Source organism: Phasianus colchicus, chromosome 28 (genome assembly GCF_987193195.1).
Source record: "Phasianus colchicus chromosome 28, bPhaCol1.hap1.1, whole genome shotgun sequence".
NCBI classification, from domain to species: domain Eukaryota; kingdom Metazoa; phylum Chordata; class Aves; order Galliformes; family Phasianidae; genus Phasianus; species Phasianus colchicus.
In genome coordinates, this window is record NC_143463.1 from 1,417,804 (window position 1) to 1,445,245 (window position 27,442).

At 52.1% G+C, this 27,442-nt stretch overlaps 3 protein-coding genes across 6 annotated transcripts in view; 2 read left to right on the forward strand and 1 right to left on the reverse strand.

Moving 5' to 3' along the window:
* The first annotated feature begins 855 nt into the window (after positions 1 to 855).
* Positions 856 to 5,842, forward strand: PRAM1 (PML-RARA regulated adaptor molecule 1). Its single transcript, XM_031604743.2, has 10 exons — positions 856 to 1,048; positions 2,288 to 2,948; positions 3,785 to 3,830; positions 4,005 to 4,108; positions 4,311 to 4,365; positions 4,607 to 4,700; positions 4,934 to 5,096; positions 5,230 to 5,263; positions 5,500 to 5,534; positions 5,678 to 5,842. Exons 1-10 carry the CDS (start codon positions 1,046 to 1,048, stop codon positions 5,680 to 5,682), a joined length of 1,200 nt encoding a protein of 399 aa, XP_031460603.2. The 5' UTR covers positions 856 to 1,045; the 3' UTR covers positions 5,683 to 5,842.
* Positions 5,843 to 5,901: 59 nt separating this feature from the next.
* LOC116236184 (excitatory amino acid transporter 5-like) lies at positions 5,902 to 13,257 on the forward strand. Of its 2 annotated transcripts, XM_090126155.1 has the most exons (11): positions 5,902 to 6,418; positions 7,632 to 7,711; positions 7,933 to 8,145; positions 8,290 to 8,332; positions 8,986 to 9,208; positions 9,511 to 9,610; positions 9,784 to 10,017; positions 10,558 to 10,752; positions 10,935 to 11,069; positions 11,755 to 11,854; positions 11,955 to 13,257. In XM_090126155.1, the coding sequence occupies exons 1-11, from the start codon at positions 6,242 to 6,244 to the stop codon at positions 12,090 to 12,092; spliced, it is 1,638 nt and encodes a 545-aa protein (XP_089982281.1). In that variant the 5' UTR covers positions 5,902 to 6,241; the 3' UTR covers positions 12,093 to 13,257. The 2 variants fall into 2 exon arrangements, with proteins under 2 accessions (XP_089982281.1, XP_089982280.1); XM_090126154.1 differs by having other exon boundaries at positions 11,755 to 13,257.
* A 5,445-nt stretch (positions 13,258 to 18,702) lies between these two features.
* ELAVL1 (ELAV like RNA binding protein 1) overlaps positions 18,703 to 27,442 on the reverse strand; it is a 29,642-nt gene continuing 20,902 nt past the window's right edge. For 2 of the 3 annotated variants that reach the window (XM_031604744.2, XM_031604745.2), the window contains one exon: positions 18,703 to 26,756. In XM_031604744.2, coding sequence (XP_031460604.2) covers positions 26,432 to 26,756 — 325 coding nt within the window. In that variant the 3' untranslated portion in view covers positions 18,703 to 26,431. The remainder of the gene's footprint in view (positions 26,757 to 27,442) is intronic. The other variant, XM_090126158.1, reaches the window with a different exon arrangement.

Genomic DNA, 27,442 nt, shown 5'->3' on the forward strand with positions numbered 1-27,442 from the left:
ATCCATTGTGCCCCATACACAGTCCTCCAACCTCTCTGTTGAAGCCTCAAACACAGCTCTCCATCCTCCCTGTGTCCCAAACATGGCCCTCCTTTCACTCTGTGTCCCCAAATTCAGACCTCCATCCTCCCTGTGCCCCAAATACGGTCCTCCATCCATTCTCTGCCCCAAAACCCAGACCTCCATGATCCCCACACACATCCCCTTCTTCCACTCTATGACCCAAACTCAGCCCTTCACTCTTCCAGTGCCCCAGACATGGCCCTCAATACTCTCAGTGCCCCAAACACAGCCCTGCAGCCCTCCCAGCCCCCCATTACCCAGACACCTCCTTGGTGCCCCCCAGACACCCCTGCCCTCCCATCCTCTCCAAACGGCACTGAGGTTCCTGTCCTCACCCCTGTGATGAGAAGTGATCACCACTGAATCCCCCCCTACCCCCACCCCCAAACTCAGCCTTTCAGCCTTCCTTTCAGTCCCTCCAGCTCCAACCCCACAGCGTCCCCTGAGCTCTCCTTCCTCACCGCCGTCCCCAAAGCTCTGCAGGCAGGAGGCGGTGGGGACTCCCGGCCCCAGGATGTGGCCCGTCGGCTCCCATTGGGTTTGGTGCTGCTCACCACCCCTGGAAGTCCCCACGGCCACGGATGGGGCTCTGCTCAGCCGGGTCTGCCGGGGTGGGCGTAAAGATCCCCTCAAATCTGAGCCCTTCCGTAGTCCTGTGCCGATCCTACGGCCTCGGGTCGCTCCCAAAGCCCACGTTCGTCTCTGGGCGGGGCAGCAGCAGCACCCGATGTCCCCACCGACGGCACGGAGCCGCTCCCCCCCAACTCCCCCCCCCAGCCCTCCCCACCTCTGTGCAGTCAGGCCGCAGCCGCTTCCTGGCCGTTGCGCACAGCTCCTTGCCAACCCAGCGTTAGGAAAGAGCTTCTGCTTTCAGTGCCGGGGAGCTCCGCTGCCGCCGGAGGTGCTCACCTCCCTCTGCTCGGCCGGCCGCGATGGCGCTCAGGAGGGAGGAGAACTCATAGGCAGCGTCCGTGGATGGGAAATGGTGAGTGCGAGCTGCGCCGGGATGCGTGCGGGAGAACCGGGTCCGAGCCGCACCCGCACATCCTCACAGCCACACCGGGATGGGGTCAATCAGAGCTCCGGAGCTCCCTGAGCAGCTCCCGGGGTGGGTGAACGAGCGGGCAGCACCGGGCGGGGCTCAAATATATCAGAGAGGAGAAGGCATCGCAGTGCCGAAAACGCTGCGCCGGTCGCTGTGACAGCGGTGCCGTTCCCCGACGGTGTCACCGCGGGCAGCTCCGTGTCCCCGTTCACAGAACGGCTCTGATGGTCACAAACACCGGAAAGGTTCACATCCCAAACCCCACGGCGTGCTCGAAGCACTGCAGAAATCTCCTTTTTTCACCCTTTTTCGTTGCCTTGCGTTGTAGGACGCGGACAATGTGCGCTACTGCGCCCTTCGCGGGCAGTGCCCGGGGACGAGGGGGCACCTGTCCCCATTTAACACCTATTTAATGCCCCACATTTGAGCTCTCACACTGAGCTCTCATTTTCACATCTGAAAATGTCGCGCTGGCTTCTCTGCGCTCCGGCCCTTCTGTTGTGAAAGACAACGAAGTGATGCAAGCGCAACCCGAACCGAAATCCCGAGAGGAGAAGAACTGCAGAACCCAAGCGGGTGGAGCAGAGCCCCGCTGTGCGCAGTGCTGCGACCCGGGGTGGGGGGGAGAAAGGAAAAGGGAGATGAGGAGGAGGGGAGAAGTTCACCTCTCCCCCTGGGCAGGGTCCATCCGGGTCGGTACCCGCGATGCTCGTGGGACAGCCCCGCGCCGCGGCCGTGCGCCCCAGTTCTGTGCGCCCATCGCGGGGTGAGCAGCGCAGGAAACGCGCCGGTCAGAAAAGTGGGGCAGATCCGCCGCTTCTCGGCCTCTTTTTTTTTTGTTGTTGTTGGTTTGTTGTTTTTTTTTTCTTCGCCCTCAGCGAAACGGGTTCCGGCAGCGCCGTCGGGGCTTTGCTGTGAGGCAGCGCTGCCGCTGCTCAGAAGTTCCCGGCCCCGCGCAGCAGAGCCGCGCTCCTTCGGGGCGGAGCGGGGCAGAGCAGTGCGCGTCCCCGCGGCGTTGGGGTGCCGGGCGGCGGTGGGACGTGGCGGGCAGAGCAGCTGCACAGGGCGATCCGAGCACAGGGCGCTCCTCACCTTTCAGGCTCGGGGAGGCACCGCCGCGGGGCACGGACTCGGTTTTTTCAGTAATGGCAGAATCGGAGCTTTCCTTCATCCCCGCAGGAACACCCGGAGGGGAAAGAGGCGGCGGGGCGACACCTGAGAGCAAAGCTGAAGGACGGCAGGAAACCCCCCCCCGCAGCGGACGGACGGGCGCGGGGTCCCCCCGCAGCTTTCCTCGCGACGGAGCCGGGTCGGGCGCTCACGCCGGGCTCTAAGGGCGAACCGCCCCCCGGGTCTCCCCTCGCCGGGAGGGTGGGCGGCAGCAGAACCCCTCCGACGCGCAGCAAAGCCCAGAGTGAGGGTCCCGGCCCCCGTCCGATGCCCGTTCCGCAGAGCCCGGAGTGGATGGCGCGGCTGAAGAAGGGCGTCGCTCCGAGGGCCGCCTCCCAACCCCCCGCAGCCACGCCGGGAGGACGGGACGCGGCGGACGACAGGGGGGTCGGAGCCACCTCCCATCCCCCCGCGAGGAACCCAGCCTCGCACAAATGGCCGCTGCTCAACGACGCGGCCGCTCCGGCGCTCCCCGCTGCAGGCGCAGCCGCTGCCGGTGGGATCCGGGGGCAAACTCCGCGCAGGAAGCCGCTGCCGCACGCCGCGTTGCTGGGAGCGAGGCCGGCAAAACCCCGGCGGCCTCCGGGGGTGGATCTGGAGAAGTTCCATAGGGCTGCACCCCCCGGGGAGCCCGGCCGCACTGCCGTGGGGTCGCGGAGTGCTGTGCTGGGTACGGCGTGGGGATGGGGATGTTGGGGATGGGTGCGGGGTGGGGATGTGCATGGGGTGGGTATGGGGTGAGGACGGGGACGGGGCGGGAATGGGTACAGGATGGGAATGAGTTCGGGGTGGGGATGGGTACAGGATGAGGATGGGTGTGGGGTGGGGATGGGCTGGGGATGGGGATGGGATGAGAACGAGGTGGGGAAGAGGTGAGGATAGTATGGTGTGGGGATGGGATGGGGAGGGGTGGGCTGTTGGGAGCAGCACGGGATGGGGATGGCACGGGGCTGAATACGGTGTGGGGATGTAAATGAGTTGGAGATGGATACAGGTTGGGCTGGGTATGGGATAGGAATGGGTACAGGATGGGAATGGGCATGGCGTGGGGTGCAGGCAGAGCTCTGGCTGATGGGACCACACTGCCAGCCTGGTGTCTTCCTCCACCACAATTCAGGGCTCGGTGCCATGTGGGTGTGCTGGTGTCCGTTTGGCTCAGACCCCACTGAGCTCTGTGATGGCCTTCCAGAGCTGAGCACATTTGCTGCTTTCTGACAGCTTTAAGCTTCTTTCAAATCCTGCTTCTCCCTCAACTTCTCAAAGTCCTTCTCCACCATCCTGCGATGTTTCCCTATTGCCCCCCTCACACCAGGACTGGGGTGCTGTCCAACCTCCTCCTTTCCTCAGGAGAACTGCACACCCAGCTGCTTTCTGGTATCGCTCTTCGGGTGTGCTGCTGGCTTTGTCCCCAACCCCGCTCTGCTCCAGCACTGACCTGGGTGTCCCTGAGCCCCGAGCTGAGCTGCAGACTCCAAAGAACCCGTTGTTGCTCCCTCTGTCCCCCAGGTTACCCAACGCCGTTCCCACCACGGGATGCTCTGAGCACAGCAGGGTCAGTACTGAGGAAGCACTTTTATTTTTGGGGTCTCTGACCGAGTGGGGGTCAGAGAACATGAGGAGGAATGGTGGGAGGGCGGGTCGGGGCCCCCCGTGATGCACCCCTGGAGGTGCAGACATCATCCTGGGTGGCTGAATGGCTCCCTGACGGTGCTCTGCTCCATCCCAGTGGTGAAGAGGAGATATATGACGACGTTGAGCTGATCAGGAGAGACCGAAGCTTTCCGCCGCCCCCCACGTTCCGGCCGCCAGCACATCTCCACCCCAGAGGAGGTGGGGGCAGAGGGGGTGGGTGTGGGGCAAAGGGGGTCGGGGTGCCTGAAGGATGGAGGGCAGCCAGTGGGGCTGGTGACATCAGCTTGGTCTGAGGGACACAGGTGGTACCTGAGGGGTGTGGACACCCTGGGGGCCATGGGAAGTGATGCTCTCAGCCTCCATCACCCCGTGTAGCCCTTTTCCATGCTTGGTTTTACAGGGGGAGGTGCTGCTCGGGCCCAGAGCACGGTTGCACTGCTGGTTGCTGCACAAAGGTAATGAGGGGGGTGAGTGTTTCCCGTGGGTCTGCTGAGACCCCCCAGGGCTTTGTTGTTTGGTGGTCTCTGCTGGAGTTGCAATGAGAACCTGTCCACAGAGCCCCAGCAGCCCTGGGGGAGGGGGATGGGGATGAAGGGGAACCTCTGGGTGCTGGGAGAAACCCAAGCAAAGGCACCGGGGGGGGGCAGCGGGAGGGGGGTGAGCCAAACCTTCCCACCACTCACGACATCTCCGCAGAGGAGCTCAGAGCTCCCGGAAGATGAAGCCGATGACACTCAAGGAATGCAAGAAGGAAGAGAAAGCGGACAGGGAGTTTCAAAAGAAATTCAAGGTGAGCAGAAAGGAACGGTCGCTTTTCCCTCTGAACTCCCCCTCGCTGTGCAGGGAGGATGCCGTGCAGAGGGGCTGCGTGCTCCAGGAGCGGGCGGTGCCCAGCAGCCCAGCATTGCCCCATTGAAGCTCCCCCAGGACAGACCGACCCCACGGCGCTGTGCTTTGGAGAAGTGCTGCTGCCACAGAGGAAGCGGTTGGAGCTCAGCCAGCCTTTCTCTGCTTGTGTTTCAGTTTGAAGGGAACATCACCGTCCTGACCCAGATGATGGTTGACCCTGCAACGACGGAGAAGAGGGGCGGGGGGAAGAACCTCCCACTCAGACGGGGAGAGATCCTGGATGTCATTCAGTTCACCAACAAGGAGCAGATCCTCTGCAGGAACAGCCAGCGGAGGTGTAAGTTGGCCGCTGCCCCACACTCAGCATTGCTCCTGAGGGATCCCAGCTCCACTCCTGGAGCTGCTCTGCTCCCTTCCAGCCTCCCCTGGGGGTGCGCAGCCCACACACGCTTCTCCCCCCTCTGTTGCAGACGGTTATGTGCCCCGCGCTGTGATGCTGCACCTGTGAGTATCCCTTCCCCAGCCCTTCCTCCCAGCACCGACTCCCCCCCGGCCCAAACCCCCCCAGCTGTGGCAGCGACTGGTGGCTGCAGGGAGATGTGCCCCTTCTGGGGACAACCTGTTGTCCCACCCCTGCAGGGGGGGCACAAGGGGCAGAGATGGAGCAGAGCAGCAGCAGAGCTGCCCCATCATAGTGGGAGCCGTGGGGGCCTGGACCACTCACAGCTTTTCCCCCACAGGGACAGAGACATCTACGACGATGTTGATCTGTATGGTAGGTGTGAGTAAAGTACTGCTGGTCCCCAAGCAGAGCCCTCCATGTCTTTTGAGACACCTGAGCCCCCACAGTGCCCCCGCCCCCAAATGGGGACGGCTGTATCACTGCAGTGCTGAGTGAACATCTGTTCCCACCGACAGAATGACCAGGAGGACCACAAGACCCCAAAGGCCGAAGCTCTGATGCTGGAGGGGCTGCGAGGGTCAGCCCTGCAGAGCAGAGGTTTGGGAAGGTCCTTCAGATGGAGCCCCGCGGCGCTTTGTTTGATTTGTGTGAAACGTGGCACTGATTTGTGTGGTCCTGTATCTGTGTTTTTTGGTTGTTGTTTTTTTTTTTTGGGGGGGGAGGGAGGTGGGGGAGTGGTTTTCCCCAACGGATCAGATGTGGGGTGGGATGGGGATGTGCTCAGTGCCCAAATGCCGCCTCCAGATCTGGGAACAGATCTGAATTCTTCCGGATCAGGAACTGCGCTGGGAACGGAGCTCCATCTGCTCCTGGTGCATGCGGCCCCACGGGGTGCGAGCAGCAGGGAAGGGTTAAACCCCACCGCACTCACCCACAGAAAGCCAAGCCCAGATTAACCGCTGCAGGACGTCACTTTCCATTATGGGAAGGGCTCCCAGGGCAGCTCTGGGGCTGGGATTAGGGGCTGGCACAGCGAGCGCTGCGATGTGCGGGGCGAGGAGCTGCTGCTGAGCGGGGCCATGTGGGAGCGCGCCCGCACGGCGCTGCTGGGCTCACTGTCCATGGGCTCCGCACACCTCTGGGTGCAGATTCGGGCTTTCTGGCACAAGAACGGCCTGCTGACCCTGTCCATGCTGTCGGTGGCCACCGGCTGCCTGCTGGGCTTCCTGCTGCGGGCGCTGGAGCTGACGGAGCTGGTAAGGATGGGGTGGGAGCAAAGGGAGCACGGAAGGGCTCAGCACTGAATGCGCGGGCTCCTGCCTGAGGGAACAACCTCTCACAGATGGGTTTTCTTCTTATTTTGGCCCCAGAGTGGCAGGACAAATCCTGCATCCTTCTGTTGGGGACCCCGGTGTGCTGCAGGGGGTGGGAGGGGAAGGCAGCTGCTGCCCTGTGCCCTGGGCTGGGTGCTCACTGCTTCAGGCCATCCATGGCACAGCAGTGCTGGTATCCCACAGCCAAAACTCCTCTACTGCTGGTGCAGGTGCTCAGCATCCAGGCAAGTCCCAGCACAAACCTCTCCAGATTCCCAGGGGTCCCCTACTGTTCCTAAAGGGCCATTAAATGTCACCGTGCTAAAATCACAGCAGTTTTATCTCAGCCCTGATCTGCGGGATGCTCAGCTGCTGCCGGCACATCCCCGTGTAACCTGCAGGGATTTGGCATTTGTCACTTCAATTACACCCTGTAGCATTACTGCCTGCAGCGAGGATGATCTGACTTAACCGAAGCGGGGTGTAATCCCACTGCACCCCAATGCACGTGGCCATGAGAGAGGCAGCATCCCGCTGCCCCTGGTCCTGCCCCTACCCCACAGTGCCTGACAAATCCACATGGCACTGGGGAAGGTTGGGCAGAGGATGGATGGAGGAATGGATGGAGGGATGTAGGGATGTAGGGAGGGATGAAGGGATGGATGGATGGATGGATGGATGGATGGAGGGATGGAAGGAGCCTCCAGAAGGACTTGTATGGATGGAAGGACAGATGGAGGATGGGTGCATGGGTAGAGGGATGGAAGGACGGGCAGTTGGTGGGAGGCAGGTGGGCACACAGGGGTGGGGACATTTCTGCACTCTGCTCCCAGGGAAATGTGCAGCAACATCTGGAGCAACCAAAGTGTGGCCATGGGGCTGTTCCCATAGGGAGATGGGCCTTCGGAATGGGAACTGACTCAACACCCCTCCTCAGCTCCTGGATGGATTTCCCTATGGGGTGGGACTTCTTCCCCCCAGCGGCTCTGGGGGATCCCCCAGGCTGGGCAGGGAAACCACACTGTCACACCTGGGAACCAAGCTCATGTCTGGATCCCATTGGGAAAAAGAGCAAATCTGCCCTGTTCGAGCCCTTTGCCCACAATCAGTGCACACCTCCCCACTTCCACCCTTCCCAACGCTCTGCTCCCTGCAGGAGAAGCAGTACTTCTCCTTTCCTGGAGAGCTGCTCATGAGGATGCTGAAGATGCTGATCCTGCCACTGATCACCTCCAGGTGAGACATCATTGTCTGCATCTAACGGACCATGAGACAGGACACGCAGCTGCCTGAGTGCGGTGCCAGGCCCTGAGATCAGGGCAGGGGAGCAGAGCTGGGGGTCACTTGTGGTTCTTTCCCTCTTAAAACTGCGGCACATGGGGGCTCCAATCAGGATCCCCAACGCCAACTCCATGCAGTTTGGGAGCAGGTGCTGAGTATGGTGTTTTCTGGCACAGCCTGATGTCTGGGCTGGCTACCATGGAGCCCAGGGCCTGTGGGAAGATGGGGGTGATCACCATCACCTATTACCTTTGGACCACTTTCATGGCGGTGACCATCGGGATCATCCTGGTAGTCAGCATCCACCCCGGGGCGGCGGCGCAGAAGGAGGATTACTCTGCAGGGAAGGTGGTGCTCAGCTCTGCCGACGCGCTGCTGGATTTGATCAGGTGCGCTGTGGGGTCTGGGAGCAGCGTGGGGGCTGTGGGCCACGACTTCTAGCAATACTGCAGCACATCAGTCCTCCTCTCAGCCTCGTGCCCCACAGAGCTGTGTCCAGTTTCCCTCCAGTTTTAACCTCTGCTCTCTTCCAGGAACATGTTCCCTTCCAACTTGGTGGAAGCATCCTTCCAGCAGGTGAGCAACCTGGCCTCCCTGCTCTGCAACACAACAGTTGGGCCCTGCTGTTGTGCGGCGGCTTCCCAGCCCAACTTCCAATCCCAGTCCTAGCCCCAGTCCCTATCCCAGCCCAGCCCCAGCCCCATTGCCAGCCTCAGTCCCAGTTTCACCTCCAACCCCAGTCCCAGCCCATTCCTGATCTCACCACCATCCCCATCCCATCCCTGTCCCCATCCCATCCCGATTCCATCCCTGTCCCTAACTCATTCCCATCTGCTTCATATCCTGTCCCCAGTCCCACCCCTATTTCCCTCCCATACCCATCCCAGTCCCAGTGAGGTCGGGGAGCAGGGCAGAGGGGTTTGGGCAGGAGGACGAGAGTGATGAGGTTTGGGCTGAAGGAGATGGGGCAGAAATGGGCAGGGTGCAGGGAGAACAGCAAGCTCATGGCACTGGGAGTCTGTAGGGTGCCAGGATGGGGCTGGAGGGGCCCCTCTGTAGGGACCACAATGTTTTCTCATCCCACATCGGGATCCAGCAGGGATCCGCCTCAAATGCCAGCTGCTGTTTCTCTGCCCACTTTCTCACTTCACCAGGGAATATGCAGGGCCACTTGCAGGGCTGGAGCTTGCTGCCCACAGGACAGTAACTTCTGCTTTGTTTCTGTCCAGTATCGAACTGTTATCGTCCCAGTAGTGAAGTCTCCACGATTCCCAACAATCCCAGGGAAATCCCTCAGTTTTATTTACTTCGCACCGGATGAAGAAAACCCTGAAATCCACCGGCCCGTGTTTCTTGAGCTGACACCATCTCCCGAAATGACGTACAGGACCCTGCCAGGGACCAGCAACGAGATGAACGTCCTTGGGATCGTCATCTTCTCCGCGACCATAGGTACCTGCATGAGGAGAGGGGGGAGTGGGGGGAGAAAGAGTAGGAGGCGATGGGATCAGCGTGGGGTGGATTATGGGGAGAGGTGAGGGCAAGGAGCTTGAGCTCAGCATATCAGGAACCCGAGAGCCAATCCGAGGATTTGGGGTGGGGGCGGCGTGTTGAGGGCAGCACTGGGGCACCGGCAGAGCTGTCAGCAAAAAGCCAGTCCATCCCTCTCTAGATTCCTCCATCCACAGCCCAAGGGCACCGGCACTGCGCACTGGGTACCGCTCAGTAGCACAGGTCCATGTGTTGGGCTGTAGGGCTCCTCCTGGGAAAGATGGGTGAGCGAGGAGCACCGCTGGTCAACGTGTGCCAGTGTCTGAACGAAGCCGTGATGAAAATCGTCTCCATGGCTGTTTGGTGAGTTGGGTGGTCATCGGTTCCACTCCTTCCTCACCCGCTCGCTGATGCCAGTCCTGCAGCCCCACGTATCTGTTGTGAGCAATGGACTCAGTGCAGCACAGCTGTCCCAAATGCTGTCATCACTGCTGCACTGCTTCGTCCTCGTGAACGCTTGCCCTCATTCTTGGTAGGTACTTCCCTTTCGGCATCGTGTTTCTCATTGCTGGGAAGATCCTGGAGATGGAAGACCCATCGGTTACAGGCCAGAAGCTGGGGCTGTATGCCATCACCGTGGTGTCGGGGCTGGCCATCCATGGACTTGTGCTCCTACCGCTGCTTTTTATACTCATCACCAAGAAAAACCCCTATGCTTTCATTAAGGGGATACTGCAAGCTTTGCTGATTGCCTTAGCTACATCTTCCAGGTATGAAAACGTGGCTGAAAAATGTGGGTACAGCTAGGACAGGATGCGGGTAGCTTGTGGGGGATGCAGAGGCATGTAGGGCTGGCTGTGTGGCAGAAGAGATGCGCCACAGACATCAAGAAAGATAAAACATTAAAGGAGATCCCTCCCAGCAGCAGTGGGAAGTGGGATGTTCAGCACTGCCCACTGTCACGGCAGCTTCACACCCAGTTCCAGCAGCCCCTGTATTACAGCTCCTGGTCTTGCAATGGGCAGAAGGAAGAGTGGCCATTCCCTCCTGGACCCAGCAGGGCTGTGGGGGATTTGGGTTATCCCATAGGCAGCGCTGCAGCCTTACTGCTTGGCCAACAGTGTGTGCCTTGTGCATCCTCCAGGTGCTGTAAGCCGAAGAGATATGGCTTCTGTTGGTACAGCAATACGTATAACATGACTGCTTAATTTTCTACTGGACTTCTATTTCTACAGTGCTCGCTCAGTAATTCCAAAAGCAGCACTGGTGACGCTGTGGCAAACCATGACTTAATGCTCCTTGCTCTGCAGCTCAGCGACCTTGCCCATCACCCTGAAGTGTCTTCTGGAAAACAATGGCATAGACCGGCGTGTGGCACGCTTTGTCCTTCCTGTCGGTGCCACCATCAACATGGACGGCACGGCACTGTATGAGGCAGTCGCTGCCATCTTCATTGCCCAGGTCAACGAGTACGACTTGGATTTGGGGCAGATCGTGACCATAAGGTACACATGTGCAGCAGCAGGCAGGGAGGTGTGGGCACTGCATCCCATCCCACTCTCCACCGGCAGATGTGCCCATGGATGAGCTGTCTGCAGTGCCAGAACCTTCCAGAGCTCACCCTGGTCCATAGAGAACTTCCACACCACTTTTTGGGGACACTAATCCCACAGCCTTCTCTCCACAGCATAACAGCAACTGCGGCGAGCATTGGGGCAGCCGGGATCCCACAGTCGGGACTCGTCACGATGGTCATCGTGCTGACCTCAGTGGGGCTGCCCACTGCTGACATCACGCTCATCATTGCAGTGGACTGGGCCCTGTAAGTCCTTTCTGGGCACACAGTGTGTGTGACACAGCACACGGTAGTGGGGACACACTGGGACTTCTCTCTAGTGGAGGAAACGGGGACTGACCTCAGAAGCCAAGCGTAAGCTCGTTCCTTTTCCTATTCTTTTCCCAAAATGCCCTATGATAACAATCAGCAAAAACTTATTACCTGATTGTTCCTGATTGGAGTGCTCATCACTATCACTGCTGCACACCACACCTTTGCCAGAGATCTCAAATAAGTTAAGAAAAAGAAAGCATGCACGTGTACTTGCAAGAGACAGATAGGAAGGATATGGGGATGCCACCAAAGTGGTGGAAAAATGCCACCGCTTAGGATAAAAGCACGACCTGCTGAATAAAACCATGCAGCAGGAAATGGGCACATCCAATAGGCAGCATACATCTTACAAGCTGCATGCCATTGGAAGGGAAATGATACTGGCCTTCCTACACAGAGAGATGGTGCTTTCCAAGGACCATCTCCAACCCGCGGGGCAGCCCTTGTGCTGGCGGTGAGGAGCAGGATGATCTGGAGACAAGAAGTATGGGAGCTCCGTGCCCCTCTGTGTTCACTCACTGCTATGCCAGCAGCAGCAGGGATGGCAGGGCTGCATCCCATGTGCTGCAATGCCATACAGGGCCATGGCTGCAGCCTCAGTGCTTCTCTCTTCCAGGGACCGATTTCGGACCATGACCAATGTCCTCGGGGATGCGCTGGCTGCTGGCATCATACAACATGTCTGTGAGAAAGACTTTGCCCCAAAGCCCCCAAAGGCACGTCTGGTTGGTTACTCTGGGAGCATTCTGAGCCACACAGACACAAAAAACGTGGTTGGTTCAGAAACTGAAACAGCATTTTTATCTTTTCTCACAGCAAGATACAGTGAGCGACACAGACAAATTTCCTTCTGCAGAGCCCCCACTTCTGCATCCCAAAGACAACGTGATCCAACTGCTTGAGGACACTCTGTTCGAGCAGATGGGGGTGCACTACAACATCTGCCAGGTGTAGGTTGCAGCTCTCCCACCCCAGGACAGGACCTTGGTGCTAAGCATTCCCAATGCCACACACGGCTGCTCCACAAGAGAAAGGCCTTATCTGGGGCAGCAAACCCCTCTCTATCCTTTCTATCCTGCTGCCTGGAGCTGAGGACATGACCGGACTGGCTGCCCTGCCTACAGCAGTTGGGATTATGGCACAGCCTTGTCCTCTTCCATGAGGCTGCTCAGGGGATTGGGGAACAGCTACGAGGTGATGGCAGAGAGCAGCAGAGGTGGAACTGAAGCTGTCATCTTATGGCAGCAGCCTCTATCTGCTGCCCAGGCTGCATGCCATAAGGTGTTAATAGTTCTTTTTAAACCTTTTTATACACACTAATACATACCAATATATATTGCATATTAATATATATATATATACATGCATATCTTTTAGGTTCTCATCTGAAAAACAAAGTGTACCTTTTGCCCAGAGCCCAAAGCCAAAGCTGAGCAGAACAGGATGCTGCAGCAGTGATCAGCATGCTGCAGCAGTTTATCAGCATTACCCCATTGCAGCTGTGCTCCTAAGTTCAAATTCCCATTCCAATGAAAGCCTTAAAACACAGCTCCCAAGGGCTGCCTTCTCCACAAAAGTCTTTCATACACGTTGTGTGTGTTGCTGGATGCATTTACCTCTTCCAACGCCACCACATCCCCCTCCTGCCCCGGGCTGTCATTACTGCCACAGCACAAGGCTGACAGAGCAGCTTAAATTCACACCAACATCACTGAATTTCTCTAAAAGATGATACAATCCACAGGGAAATGAATTGAGCTATTCCTATTACTCAGATGCAGGCAGACAAGATCAGCTTACAAGCTGATAAGGACTGGGGTAAATCCAGCAGCACCAGCAGAGTAATGCATCCAATCCCAAAACGTCAGCATGGTGTTCTGCATTCAGAGTAACACGAGTGCACCAGAAGATGAGGGACAGGAGGTTTCCAGAAGTCATGAAAGCCACTGAGAATGGGCCCAAAGTCACTGAGCAGCACCAGGAGCAGCGCTGTCCCCCTCTGGGACTGTGGGTGCAACACGTGGGAATGGGGTGAACTGAAGGATTCTGCTCAGCACACTGAAAACTACTTCAGCCTCAAAGATTGTGTGTACCGTATCTTAATAAAGCTGGGAGAGCAACTGGGCAAAGGCACAGGGCTGTTGTCTGAGCATTATTCTCGCTGAGAAAAATCACTAGAAGCTACTTATGGCTTCTGTAACTATTAATCCAAGGTAGCAGAAGCCAAGGGCTTTATGGTATCTCCCAGAATTCGGGTAGAAAACCCAACCACTTGGCCAAATGAGCCCTTATTTGGGAAATGGAATGCCACCAACGGGTTTGGTGAAGGGGAGCAGGTGACCCTAAGGACTACCCTCCGAGGATTCTATGATTCTATGACCTGCACCAGGCAATCAGCTCATGCACCTCTTGTTCATCACTGATGTAAATGCACAGCTGATGGCAGTGGCTATGTTGAAAAGCAGTATTTTGGAGCTGAGAATCTGCTCCATCAAACAGCGTTTTGTACTGGTTGTATGCCAAGAAGCATTGCTCCTTTTGTGCATGGAGATCGCGGGCACTCGTTGGGACATTTGTAGACATCCATCAGAAGATGTTCTCAGTGAGCTTAGCTAATCCCTTAATTATCTTGTATGCTGAGAGGAGCAGAAAATATGTTTCTTTGGAGCTTGGATGCAGGTGGTAGATAATAGCCATGTTCTGCCATACGCAGTGAAGACTGGTCGGTGTTCGCAGCTCTCAGTCTGTGGTTGCATCAGAGAAAATGAGAAGCTCTACAGGGAAATGAAATAAGGAAGTAAATGAAAAGACGGGAAGAGGCAAAGGCAGACAGGTCCCGCCCCACTCTCACTACACAGATGTTCACTCCTGAAAGGAGCAGTTCAGAGAGATGAATGTGTTGCTAACTGAAGAACGTGGGTCACCCTGATGTTAGGGCAGATGGGAAAGAAAACATAGGGCTGGAACAGTGCTCCCAGCCCAACATTGCTGCTCCACTCACCTTTGGCCAGCTCACCTCAGAACCTGCTGCTCACTGTCCTTCCACGTGCAGAACCACAACCACGTGGTTATTTGGCCATTCCCGCTCCTCCACTTGGTCTCCAGAAGTCTGCAGAGCATGGTTGCATGTCTGCAAAGCATTACCTCAAACCATGTCCTGGTGCTAGAATGTTAACAGCAACATGATGCTCCTGTGTTTCAAGAACACTGCCTTGTCTTTGGGTGTTTTAAGTCAATTTCCATCTCTTTTTCCAATGCCATTTCCCAGCTGCAGTTATTTGCTGTGACAGATCAAACACTGCTGACACTTCCATCCTTGAGATGTCCAGTGATCCCTCTGTTCAGAGCCAGGCACAATTCCTCTCCCTCTGCTCCCACTGGCAATCCAATGCCAGTCCTCATCTTTGACTGTGAGTTTCTCCTGCTCACGTGGTGGTGATCCCTCCTCTTCCCACATCTCATCATCTGCTCTTCAGCACTAACAGCTGTTCTTCAAGAATGTGGGCACCAATGTGTGGTTCCTACACACAAAGGCTTCAGTGGGAAATAAAACACTGACACAGACACTTTGTGCACAGCAATTCACGTGCTCATAACCAGTCACAAAAGCAGGTCTTATCTGCCTGTATTCCTTCAGACCTTTGCTTTTCCAGCCAGGTACAAGCAATCCACGCATGGAGCGTGGATTGTTTGTCCACCTATAGACAATGTCGGGCTTTAAGACCCCTTTGAACTCAAACCACAGAATGTTTTGTAGCTGAGAGTTTGTGGCATCAAATGGTATTACAGTGCTCTCTGTGGCAGTTGTACTCCAAGGAAATAAATAGGAGGCATTACTTTCAGAGCGACTTATGTATATGCCTGACACAATCCAACAAAACGTAGCCCCTGGCTCTGGTTGAAGCTGTTTTTTTTTTTTTCAGTTTCCATGCTCTTTTTTTCTTCTTTTTTTTTTTTTTTTTTTTTCCCAGTCTAACAGCAGCTCAGAGTGGATTTCAAGTGCACAGCATTGATGCCGCTGTAGAAAATGTTTTTGTTTCAAAAAGAGGACACACATCCCAGAGCTGACAGCTGGGACAAAGCACACCAAGCCCAACCAGAACCGCCTTGCAGGAACAGATGAATTGAAGCCATCGTTACAAAGGAAATTCTGAGAACTTCAGTCCAGTGATGAACATCACAGGTCCTCAGCTGACTGCCACCATCACTGCAGTGTGATGTGGAATTCCCACTGCAGCTCTTTTAAGCTGAGGTTGAACATTTTGGCAGTTCTACAGAATGCCTCCTTCTGCAGCATCCTCACTCCCACTACAGTTTCATCTTCAGCTACAAAACCACTGAACTGCTCCAGTGGTTCACGGTTTCTGGCCTCCCTTCCACGCAGCCAGCACAACAAAGCCCTGAGGGTGACACAGACACAAGCTAATGCATCCAGGTTGCCAAGTCCCCACCAACATCCTCCCCCTATGCTCCCACAACGGAGCACATGGCAAGGCTGCGGACTGCCAGATCCACCCCTCACACGAAGAACTCCCTGATTCCCAGCTTCCTGCATCCCCCAACCAAAGCACACAGACACAGCACATATACATGGACTGCATCATTTATTATCTTATCTTCACTCCTGCATGCTTGTGGCACTGTGAAGCACACTTCTTTGATCCACCACGTGGATTTTTCCACTGCTAAGGTTCCCTCGTCAATTTCCAGCTGGGTCACCTCTTAAGAGAGGGGTTCTCCATGCATGTAATCGCCGGTCAGAGCCGTGCATCCAATTCCTGAACATGCACACCTGTCTGTGAGCTCCTCTGGATGACTGTGCAAGAACACCAACACTTCTCATGCCTCCTGAGCACCTCTCCTGGCTGGAAGTTCAGAGCTATGGGATCTCCAAGCAACTTCCATCTCAGGGTTTCATAGCACATGTGATATTTCAACGCAAAGAAAAACTGAAGGTGTGTTCCAGGAAGGTAAGCAAACTGCTGTGTCCTCCCAGGTGAGAATCTCCTGCTTAGCTTCCCCCACTGCCATTTTTCTTACAGCACTTTCCACTTCCAGTACTTCTAATGATCAAAGAAATCCATCAAATTAATGATACTATTTGTGTTAAACCCCTGTGACAACCTGTGACCTTTTTCTTTACCTCCACATTGTTAAACGTGCTATCCAACACTTGGGTAACATTTTTCCCTGCTGTCCCTCGCTGAGACCAAGGATGGAGCCATCAGAGCTCAGCACAGCATGGAGCCTTTGTTTCCTGGCTTCAGCCTATAGAAACATGTTGCAGAGCAGAGACAAGATGGATGGGGTTAAAGTTACGTGTGCCACATCCTCTATTACCCATACACCTATCACTGCTACTTTCTACTCAAAACTTACCACCCATACTAATTAAAACATTTCTTCCTTGTTCTAATTACACACACACACCTCAGAGCACATTCTCTTTCCTGCTTTGCATCTGCAATTGTAGCCAGCTCCGTGCACTTACCCTTATTCTTATCACCTCTGCTTTTGCAAAATACAGTGTTCTCCCAGCGTGTCATCCTTCCCCATCTTCTGCATCTTTCATGGCTGGCCTGCTCCCAAGCCAATCTCCCAGCCACCCACTGGCTACCCATGTCCTCTTATTTGAGCCTACGACACTTGAACACTTTGGGGTTTTTATCAGGATAGGAACTGCTAAAAATCCTCTCGTTATTCTTAAAAAAATAATGAAAACATTAAAGCAGTATGACAACGTGGTGTTTTAATGAGCCACTGAGCTTCCACACAGCTACGAGCACCAACGGCAGGAAGCCACAGCTGCTGCAAGGAGCTTCTCCTTGGGCATCACCCCATCTTCCTGCCTTGGTTTCTGCAAGACAATGCTTAGGAAGGGGTGACACCCCCAGTGCTAAGCAAAGGCAAAATGGAGGAGCTCTCCCACTCACTCAGCACCGTCCTGCACAGCCTCCTCAACCCAGCACCTTTCTTTTGCTGCACCGAACCCCAGCAGCTGCAAGACCATCACTCAGCTGTGCTCTGCAGAAGGCAGGTTTCACGAACTTCAGATGATGTCAGGCTGCCTAAATTTCACCAATTCAACCCAGCCTGTCCTTTTCTCTTTCTCTTCCTTCCTTGGACATGGCCTTAAATGAATCAGCTTCACGCTGTTCCTTCCCCACAGACCAGAATGCATGCTCACAGAGGAACTGGGAGATCGGAGGGGGACAGCAGAGCTGTTCTGGCAAGCTCAGTACTCATTACATGGACACCAAGAGCTGAACTCGGGCCCAATGTCCCTTCCCCATGGCCACCAGCAGCATCTAGGTGTCCATCCCAGAATCCAGGGATGGGGAGCAGGGCCAGCCAGGCACTCCAAACCACGCTGTTGTGCGAGGCCAAATCTCTGCCACTCACAGATGTTCTTGAAGCTGAGCCGCCTTCCTTCTTCCATTCCTGCAGTAAGAAAGAATGAGAGTATTAAGGCCCAGAAAATATTGTAATAATAGGGAATAAAATAGAAAAGCTGGCCCAAAAAGAAGCAAGCATCATTTCCTAACTGCCAGTTCTCAAAGAGGTGACAGCATTCTGATCCTGGGGAGAAGCAAATGGGAAGCAATTCCTGAAGAGCAGCGATGCTGTGTGTCACCAGATGATGCACGAGATGGAGGTGTCTGAAGTTATTTTGAGAAGTTTTAGAGAAATGTGGATACCATGTTCTCTTAAAGCTCTGTCTCCTGCTTGTCACATTACTGCGCTGCTGTTACCGAACATCTTCGTGACTCTGAAGTTTGACAAAAGCTCAGATTTTTAAGGATATATCTTTGTACGAGTTTATTGTATAAAAAGCAAATATTTTTACTTCAAGTTTTCTGTTAAAAAAAGATGATGTACGTGATTCTGCAAGTTACCTTCACACTGTGTATGAATGTGGAACAGTGTACGTGTGCACATAGAGCACAGAACGCATCAATATATGCAACTGAGATAAATGCATGTTGTAAGTAAACCATCTATAACGACAACCTACACTTTAACACATGCATACACACACACATGAAGACTCGTGTCAGATGCAAAACAGAGGGGACAAACTGAGACAAAGAGATGTCAGGTAGGATATGTGCTCACAAAAACACTTCACCCCAATTTTACACTTCTGCTTGGGCCAAGACCAAACCTGTTTGCTTTCAGAAAAGCACGGGGACTTACTTACCAGAGCCAACGTGAACTGCAGTACCATGCTGAGGTCTGGAGAGTGTGAGCACACACTCCTCCTGTGGCACATGAGCTGCAGCCCAGCACCGCTCACACCGACCCCACACTGCTCCCAAGCCAAACCATTTCTGCTCTGCTCTCCTCTGCTCTCTGCAGCATGCACTGGGCTGAGCTTGGGAGCAGGATCTGTTCCAACACATTCAAATAGAAGTTGAGTTAAAGGATGTGTCAGAAGTCTGCTGGTTACTCAGGGAATGCACGAAGAGTCACAGCTATCTTTACGTGAGTTGGTGAAGCTCTGCGTCAGCTCCTGGGTGGACATGAGGAGCAGTCCAGCTGCAGCTCTGCAGAGAGAAGTCAATCAATCCGCAAAAAATAACATTAACTGCATTATGTAATAGAGGTACTATTCAAATGGAAAAAATATATATATATTTTAAAGAGCAGAGTACCAATGAGACAGCAATCAGTGTCATCTATCACTGTTCTGGGAGATCTGGTGGTGACAGCAGAGAAGCACAGCACTATGAGCCACCAACAGCCTCTGGCACAGCCCGCAGCCAAGGGGAGAGCTGCAGGAGGGAACCTCCATCCCAAGTTATCTGCACCCGAGGGTTAATGTGGCCAGACTAGATTGGGATTTTTTTTTCTCTTTGTAAAAATGGCCATTTCTGACAGGGGGGACAAACCTGATGGGCATGTCTCGTAGCAAAACCTCCTGGTTGTCAGTGTATGTTTTCTCTTATTGCTTCTCATGGAATTGAAAGATACAAAGGTTGCTGGTATGAACCAGGGCAAAGCAACCCCATCGGGGTAATGTCCTTTGGGAGGAATCACACTGAAGGTGCTGCAGTTCTGCTGCAAAGAAGCCAGGAAACATCTAAAATTCTGTGCTGGGGATTACGAGCTCCTGTTTGCAATAGATATTGCACATCCCATAACCTGTTCGATAGGCAGCAACCAAAAATGCCTATTTCTGCTCTTTAAACTCCAGCAGGAAGAACAATTTCAATCTGGTAAGCACTGGGAGACCGGGCCATTTCTGTAGCAGCAAGAACTGAAAACGCAGCTCTGCAAAGCTCCGAGCTGATCTGGCAGCACTACGCCTTCCGTAGGATGGTTGGGGTGGAAGGAGGAGAGGGGCTGATCAGTCCCAACCCCAGGCAGGGACACACTATCAGCTCTCCGTGGCCTCGGGCATCTCCAGGCATGGGGCACACGCAGCTCTGGCAGCACAGCAGCAGGGCCCTCCAGCACAGCTTCATGAGCGCTTTGCACACCCCACTGGGCCAACCCTTCCCAGACCAGAGCAACCAGGTGCTGCCCGACCCTGGGGATGGAGGAGCACTGCATCCCAAGGGCTTTGTCCAAAAGGTGCAAAAAAAAAAAACCAACCAACCAACCCCAAATGGCCTATAGCTGGGGCCTGGTTTGGTGTCGGTGCTCTTTTGTAATTATTATTTTATTTAGTTTTTTTATCAAGCGGGATAAGCGTCCTAAGATGGAGAGAACAACTTTTCCTGAAAGGTAAAAAGTCAGCCCTGTGCCTTCTTTTAATTCCATCATTCTCATCGCGTAACAAAAGCTTTAGCAGAGCAAACTCAATCCACCCAACTGCAAACACAGTTCATATTACTCTGAAAAAAACATCAGAATTCCAAATTGCACAAAGAAACCCCAATTCCTGCAGGAGAAGAACCAAGGAGGAACCATTACGTAAAAGCTCGACACCGCTGCGCAATACATCAGCTTCCACCACAGCTCATCGAGGAACAGGACAAACATGGTATAAATAAGGAGCTAACAAAACCAGCAAGGAACGTGTTGGCCAACAATTAACAAAAAAAAAAAAAACCAAACCTTTTTCATATTAAATTAAATTTTATATTAAAACGAGGGTGAGGGATCGAGGCTTTGTTTCCTTTAATTTTGAAAATACCATAAGAAAACAACACTCCATCCACAGGATTCTACAAAAGTGCTGCTGCGTTCAACCCATCTTTCAACTGTTTCAATCTGAGAATCCCAGCTTTTCAAGCCACTTGAAAAGAAAAGAAATCAATAGCGGAGAATTCCCAAGCACTTGAGCTGAAGGGCAAAAGGAATTGGTACATTTTTGCAACTCTTTCTAAAATACGTTTTTTTACATAAATACTCTCAAAATAACACAATGGGATTCCACTTCGTTTCAGACATTTGGAAAGCAGTGTCATACTTTATTTAAAATAAACCCATGTAAAAACAAAGCGTAAATGAAAATGGTACCTGAAAAATAAATTATTTGATATAAAACAAACCAATAACTTAAAAACACACTAAATATACAAAATGTTTAACCGTGTATACTGTACAGAACGGAAAACAATCGGTAAAACCTTCTGTCCCACAAACAGATTAATTCATAAACAAAAGATTACAGAAGATAAGGGAAATTAAATCAAGAAAAGGAGTACAGTGTGATTCATACTGGCAGATCAAGGTTTGTCCTGACTGGTTTCAAGTTCTTCCCAACGACCAACTGAGACCAACTGGTCTTCAACGACCAACTGAGAACGCTCGGCCGAACCGCCGACAGGTCGCCCAACCCTTTGGAAATGAGAACAGGGAGAAGAAGGGCTCCGAACGCAGCGCATCTCAAGGTTCCGAGTGGCAGCTCCTACTCCTACCCACCTCCCATGGCCAACACCAACCGTTCCGTGGCGGAAATTCCACCCAAACAGAGAAATGGTTGGAGCCGAACGCTGCGCCAGGTCTGCGGCCGCGCTGGGAGCAGGAAGGCTGTGCTCAGTTTTGCTATTTTCTTTCACCACTTTCTTTTTAGAGTAGAAAACAAATGGGGTGCGATAACCGTGTAAGACGAGTGCTAAGCTTTTGGTTGCTGTAACGACCCGCGTGGTGCTCAGCACCAGCACTGGGAAGTGCGGAGCTACGGCAAAGGGCACAGAGTAAGACGAGATTTGCTGCCAAATATCGGTATTAAAGCACTTGGGGTGACAAAACCACGAGGTGAGCAAAAAAGGGAGCGGTGTTTTCCTGTGCCAGGTGTGAATTTGGTCCCTTCCCCACAGCACTTCTGCCCTGAGCTTCAGTGCAAGGCGCCTCGTCCTGCACAGCACAGCACAGCACAGCACCCCTCCGGGCAGTGCTGGGACAAACGCATCCATATGTACAAATATATACATAAAAATATGAGCTCCAGCAGCTGAGCCACAGGGACACCGTCAGCGGTTCACAAAAAGCCGTGTCTTACACAGAAAAATAAACCCACCCCCAAATCCTACCGCTTCTCAGAGGGTTTTGTTTCCTGGAGGACCTCGCTTCAATAAGCAGTTTGTTCTACCATTCAGCTGCTGCTTTGGGTAGAAAAGCTCACAAGGGGATGCTCTCAATGGCTGGGGTTTTTTTTTTTGTTGTTTCTTAAGCACATACATAATGATAAACTAAGCCAAAAGGAAAAACAGCTTCAGTTATTCCAATTTAGAATACACTGGGAAAAAAAAACTTTCCTGAAATATGTGAAAAATCTTTGTTTTATTGATCTTACCCAAACATTAAAATAAAATAACATGAGAACAACTATTTAAGGACCCTAGGGACCACTTGCTTCCGAAACTTAGCATCCGAAATCTGCATCACCTCGCCTGTTACTCGGCAGCTGCAGACCCCTCCTGCTCTCAGTGTAGCTGTGCCCACTTTTAATTGCTTTGTACAAACGTGCCCACAACACACTGTGCCTCTGCCACCCTGCAGGACAGCTGCACGGCTCACCCTATCTCAGTGATTCGTGTACCTCTCCATGTTCACTGGGGTCCATGCTATCGCGACACAGAGGTTCAAAGGACACCAGCACCAGAGGGTAGCATCAGAGCTGTGCTGTGACAGCTCCTCCTCCTTCCACCCTACGGGACAGACCTCCCCCCCAGCATAGGAAGGGGCTGGGGGCAGTCGGGGGCTCAGCTCCCCTCCCTCTACGTAGCACAGTGCAGCACAGACACTGCAGAAAAGCAGCGTGGCTCAAAGGACAGAAACTCAACGCTTGAGCGTACAGACAGTCCAAAATGAAACCATGAGAAAACAAAACAGAACGCTACGCTGCTTTGATTCTGCCCCTGGCCAGAGCCCTTCTGATGGTTCTGATTTCTTCACCTGAAGGGGCTGTGCTCGCCTCTGCCAGCTTGCATACGGCACACAGCAACACCGGAGCTCCCTGCTCTGCATTTACTGTGCAAAACCCTCTCTGCAGATGGTGAACAGGATGTCTGTGCAGGGGCTGCACCCCATTCCTACCAGGGATCTGGGAAGCAAGTGTCAGGTGCTGGGTGGGAATAAAAGCTCATTAATATACCAGCAGATCAGAAAAGACCAGCCTGAACAAAGCCTGCAAGGAAACTCTGTTAAAACCTTTTTTTTTTCTTTTTTTTAATTTTTCAACCTAAAAAAACCCTGTATTTTGGTGGGTTTGTTTGTTTGTTAAGTTCTGCAGCTCAAATCCAGAACATCTTCAGAGAAGTTTAGGGGCAGCTCTGAGCCACCCTCAGGACAGCTCTCTGCTCAGCACTGTCTCATTTTAGAGTGAAACCCTGCAGTCCCTGAAGAACACAGCCCACCCTGCAGGGCTGGGGCAGTCCCAAACAGCGCAGCCATCCCTTGGGGCTGCCAAGCACAGCAGGTGTTGGAAGAACAGCAGAGAAATGGATGGATGTTGAATAAGAGAAGGAGAGCGTCCCACATTCGGGGTCCTGACACCACATAAAACATCTCCTGGATGGTCTATTGAACCCAGTTCCTTAAAATCCCATTGTAACACCCTAACCCAGCAATAGGATGGGACTGCTGAGCAACATGACCAAGCTCCAGTCATATTCTTGTAAGACCTTGTGATCTTAGAGACAGAAGGGTCACCTGAAAGGAACCACAACACCTCAAATGGAAGGATGAGAACTGCTGATACCCTTTTTTTACCTTCAAGTCCCTGAGAGCTATGAGACCAAGACTGCTTTGGAAAGAGGTGAAATTAGGGGTCAGCTTGAAAGAGAAGTGTGTGATGATGCGGGAAGGACACACAGCTCTTTGCACCTTCCTGGTCTTATTAGCCAGTTTCCACTTCCAGCAGCTCCCTTTCACCCTTTACCAGTATGATGTGTAGCTTACTGTGTAGGACCAAAAGCATCATGAATACATACGCTTAATTTCTTGAGCTCAGCTGCTAAAGACAAACACTGGCTGTGAGAATGGCACAGCCAACACAACAGGTGCTTCTCCCACCATCAGCTCTTGGTGTTTCAGTGGACACTTTTTTCCTCCTTTCCTGACTCAAGAGGCAACGCTTTGCTTAGCTAAACTGCCCAGTAACTGTTCTCAGAGCAACTACCAAAGAAGTCCAGGATCAGACATCTCTTAGGGGAAACTTCCATAGTGCTACTAAAACAATATCCTGAATTTTCTTCTTATTAAGTAAAGAATAGGAGAGGGGAAAATAAGGAAGCAGTTGGATGACAGTTGTGCCAAAAAGCCTCCAAGAAAAGTTAAAAGAGAATGAGGTTGTTGGTGAGGAAGCAGCGATGTGAAGAGCAGCATGCCTGTGATGGTAATGGATGCAAAGTCAGATTTGGGAAGTGTGGATCTCAGCATGAGATCCACTGATGAAGCAGCAGCTGCCACTTGGTTACAAAAATCTTACATGAAACAAGGCAAGAGAGAATCAGAGGAAACTGGAAACAATTCAGGTTCACTCCAGTGGAACAATGAAGTAGTGAGGCCAAGAGGTGATGGGACACAGAAAAAAGACTGCTCTGCACTACGCAGCTGTAATCCGGGAGAGATCCCAGCAGTGCCTCTAAACCTTTTCTTGCACACCAGAAAAGGTTTTGTTGAAGTGATAAATGGATGATAAACACAGAAACATCTGGAACAGACAGCCAGAAGTGGATGGCAGACAGCACACTTGGTTATGGGGACTGCTCCAGCACAGCCACTGCCTTGCAAAGCACCACTGTGCCAAACTGGGCTTCCATTCCCTGTACTGGAATTCTGTACCTTTATTGGGCTTCTCAGAAGAGAGCAAGCAGGATGGGCAGGACTGGCGAGGCAGAAGGTGCAGAAGGGCACAGCACTGCCCGAGTTCACCGCTCAAAAGGCAGTGGGAGCACACTCACTGCGCCCTATCCATACCCACAGCTAGCAGCAGCAGCAGTTCCCAGGCAGTGCTGAGAGCAAGTACCAGGGCTGGGCAGTGCGTTCAGCTGCTCTCAGGCTGTGGTGTGCAGAAATGAAGGTGCTGGTTTCCCGGGGTGACTGCTAGTCCTGCTGCAAGAAGGAAAGTGAGGTTCTCCCAAGGCAAGGCAAGGTCAGCAGGGGATGGGAGCGCTGCAGGCAGCCAGGATCAGCCTCTGGCACAGCGTGGGACTGGCAGAGGTTCACACAAAAAGGAGACACTGCAATAGAACTGACCCGGTTTTCCCATTTGCCCTAATTTTTTGGCAACTGAACCTACCTGCAGGTTGCACAGAGCATGTCTCTACCACGCACAGCATCCTTACACAGCCTGTACCCAACAGTCCTTCCCAGGCCTGCCAAAGAGCACCGCAGGGTTACATCAGCCCGTGGAACATAGGCCCTAAGTGACAGAGGTACTGTAGTGCTCTCATTTCACATCCCTTTTTCTTCTACTCATCTGTCAAAGGACGAAATTAAGACTCTTTAAGAGGAACTACGCTCTTTATAAAACAACACTTTCTTGAAAGCTGGACGTTTTGTGCAATACTTAAGCAAAAAAATAACAGAAAATAAAAAACAAAACAAAATTTGAGCAAAACAAAATCAAATTTAATGTTCTTAAATGCAAAAGTAAAAACAAACAAAAAACACAAAAAAGCAAAAGAAAATTAACAGAAACAGAACAACTCAAAGTTTCAAGGCAGTCTGCAGAAAACTTGGGGGATTAATCTTTAAATCTACAAATCAAAGGGTTTTCTTTGTTAATATCTAACTTGCAAGTCGTAAGTACTTTTCTGCTGAGTGTTCAATAAGTAAAGCTAGTTGTCAAAACAAAATCCTATTAAAATAGAAAAATCTAGCACTCATTAGAAGGGATGCGAGAAATACAATGCTCAAATGTTTACAATTTTTTTTTTTTCTTTACAAAATAGAACTACCAAAGGAATTCAGACTATAATGATCTTTGAAAACGAGTATCTTGCTGCGTTATAATGTACCAGTAAGTAGTGCACCATGCATTAAATATCTGGACAGAAGAGATTCAGTTTGATAACGTAGCGACACATATTCACACTTTTGTGGAGTTTCATTTTGACTCTGAAATCTTCCCGGAGTTTCTTTGAAACTCTTTGGTCCATTCCTATTAAAAATGTTGGGCTTTAAAAGGAAATGTTGCTAAAACCTTTCAATTTGACAGCTTGGCCACTGCTCGGTGTGCAACTTACCTCATCAATGGTGTTAAAAGTTATGCTGGCATGCTACTACTTACAAGACCTCGACTTTATAAAGCGTAATCCTCAACGACACGTAGCAATGAGTATTAATCGGCAAAACAAATTTACTGTCAACTAAAACATTAGTATTTCTCAACTTTTCTTCCATACTAGCGAGTTGGGGAGGGGGAGGGGGGGGCAGAGGGGTCAGGAGAATGGGTGAGAAAAACAACAACATGAGAAACAAGCAAATCCATTAATTCAGCCTGATAGTTTTTAGAAGAGATTCCAGTTTTTGCAGACAACATTCAATGGAACAAATGTTAGTCTCATAAGTGAAAGCATGCTTCAATTTTACCACCATCCAGAGGGTCTAGTTAAATGCAATCTACTTCAGATTTCAGGGGATTGTTATTATTATTTTTTTTTTAACATGTTTTTAAATGAAATAACTTAAAGCAACTTAAAATTGGTCTAACATTGTGGGATTTCAAACATTTGAACATGTCAGTTGCATCCCAGAATATAAAACCTTTTCCACTTCTCATTTAGACTAAGACAAACACTTGTGAAAATTGGCGCAAAATGAGTTTTACACTAACAAAAATGTTTCAACTTCTGTCACTCCATTATCTATTCCATACAAAAAGCACGAGCAAGTTATTTGTGGGACTTGTTGGTTTTGAAGGAAACCTGTAAGATTTTGTCCCCCAGGCGGTAGCCATTAAGACTTGCTATGGCCATTGCAGCTTCTTCATAGTTTGTCATGGTCACAAAACCAAAACCTTTGCACTTGTTGGTGTTGAAATCCCGAATAACTTTCACATTGGTAACCGCACCAAAGGGGCCAAACATCTGCCAGAGGATTCCCTCATCAGCATCTTGACCAAGGTTGTAGATGAAGATACACCAGCCAGAAGATGCGTTTCCTGGAACATTTACACCAGAAAGCCCACTCATGTGATCTACACCCATAGGAGAGAACCTAGCAAATAAAAAGCACAATATTGCATGTAAAAGTTCAATTCAATTCAGCAAATCAACTTGAACGGGAAGCGACTGAGAATGAATATTTTCTACATGGATATCAAAACCGCCAGAAAGAAACGTTTACGCATTCAAATTGACAATCAACCAAATGGACAGCTGCCAGGAGAAACGGTGTCACGTACTCCACGTGCTTTACTTATACCTACAGGGAGCTATACTTAGAGACAGGCAGGCCGTGGTACCGTCCCAAGGCAAGTTTACGCCATCACCTTCACAAGGGGCTCAGATCAACCCTTGGCACCCAGTGCAGCACTGCTGGAGCACGGGGCAATGTGCAGCCCCTCCCCGGAGCCCAGCTTGCCCCCCAGCCACCCTCAGCTCCAATATCCAATATCCTCAGCTGTGCCAATATCCTTCTATTTTTCTCTGGCTCTGCAGTAGCGCATTGGGAACCCGTAAGTCCAAGGGTTTCTTTCAGGAGTAGCGTTTGTGCGCGTGCTAATTTCAACCTCTTTCTGTGGACCAGAACAAAAACAGAGCCAAGGACGTGCTGGTGCTCCCCCAGGCCACCCTCAGCAACTTCTAGCTCCAGAACTGACATTTGGGTTTATCATTCCTTAATTCCAGGTATGAACATCTCTTAACTGCAGTGGTTTTCAAATGTAAAAATAGTACACAAGT

Excerpts from the sequence above, each read along its gene's own strand:
- PRAM1 (XM_031604743.2), top strand. Across the intron at positions 5,097-5,229 it reads CAGGAACAGCCAGCGGAGGT|ACGGTTATGTGCCCCGCGCT; the intron begins GTAAGTTGGCCG and ends CCTCTGTTGCAG. Across the intron at positions 5,264-5,499 it reads CGCGCTGTGATGCTGCACCT|GGACAGAGACATCTACGACG; the intron begins GTGAGTATCCCT and ends TTTCCCCCACAG.
- LOC116236184 (XM_090126154.1), top strand. The coding sequence starts at position 6,242 with ATGTGGGAGCGCGCCCGCACGGCGCTGCTGGGCTCACTGTCCATGGGC. Across the intron at positions 7,712-7,932 it reads CTGCCACTGATCACCTCCAG|CCTGATGTCTGGGCTGGCTA; the intron begins GTGAGACATCAT and ends TTTCTGGCACAG. Across the intron at positions 11,070-11,754 it reads ATTGCAGTGGACTGGGCCCT|GGACCGATTTCGGACCATGA; the intron begins GTAAGTCCTTTC and ends TCTCTCTTCCAG.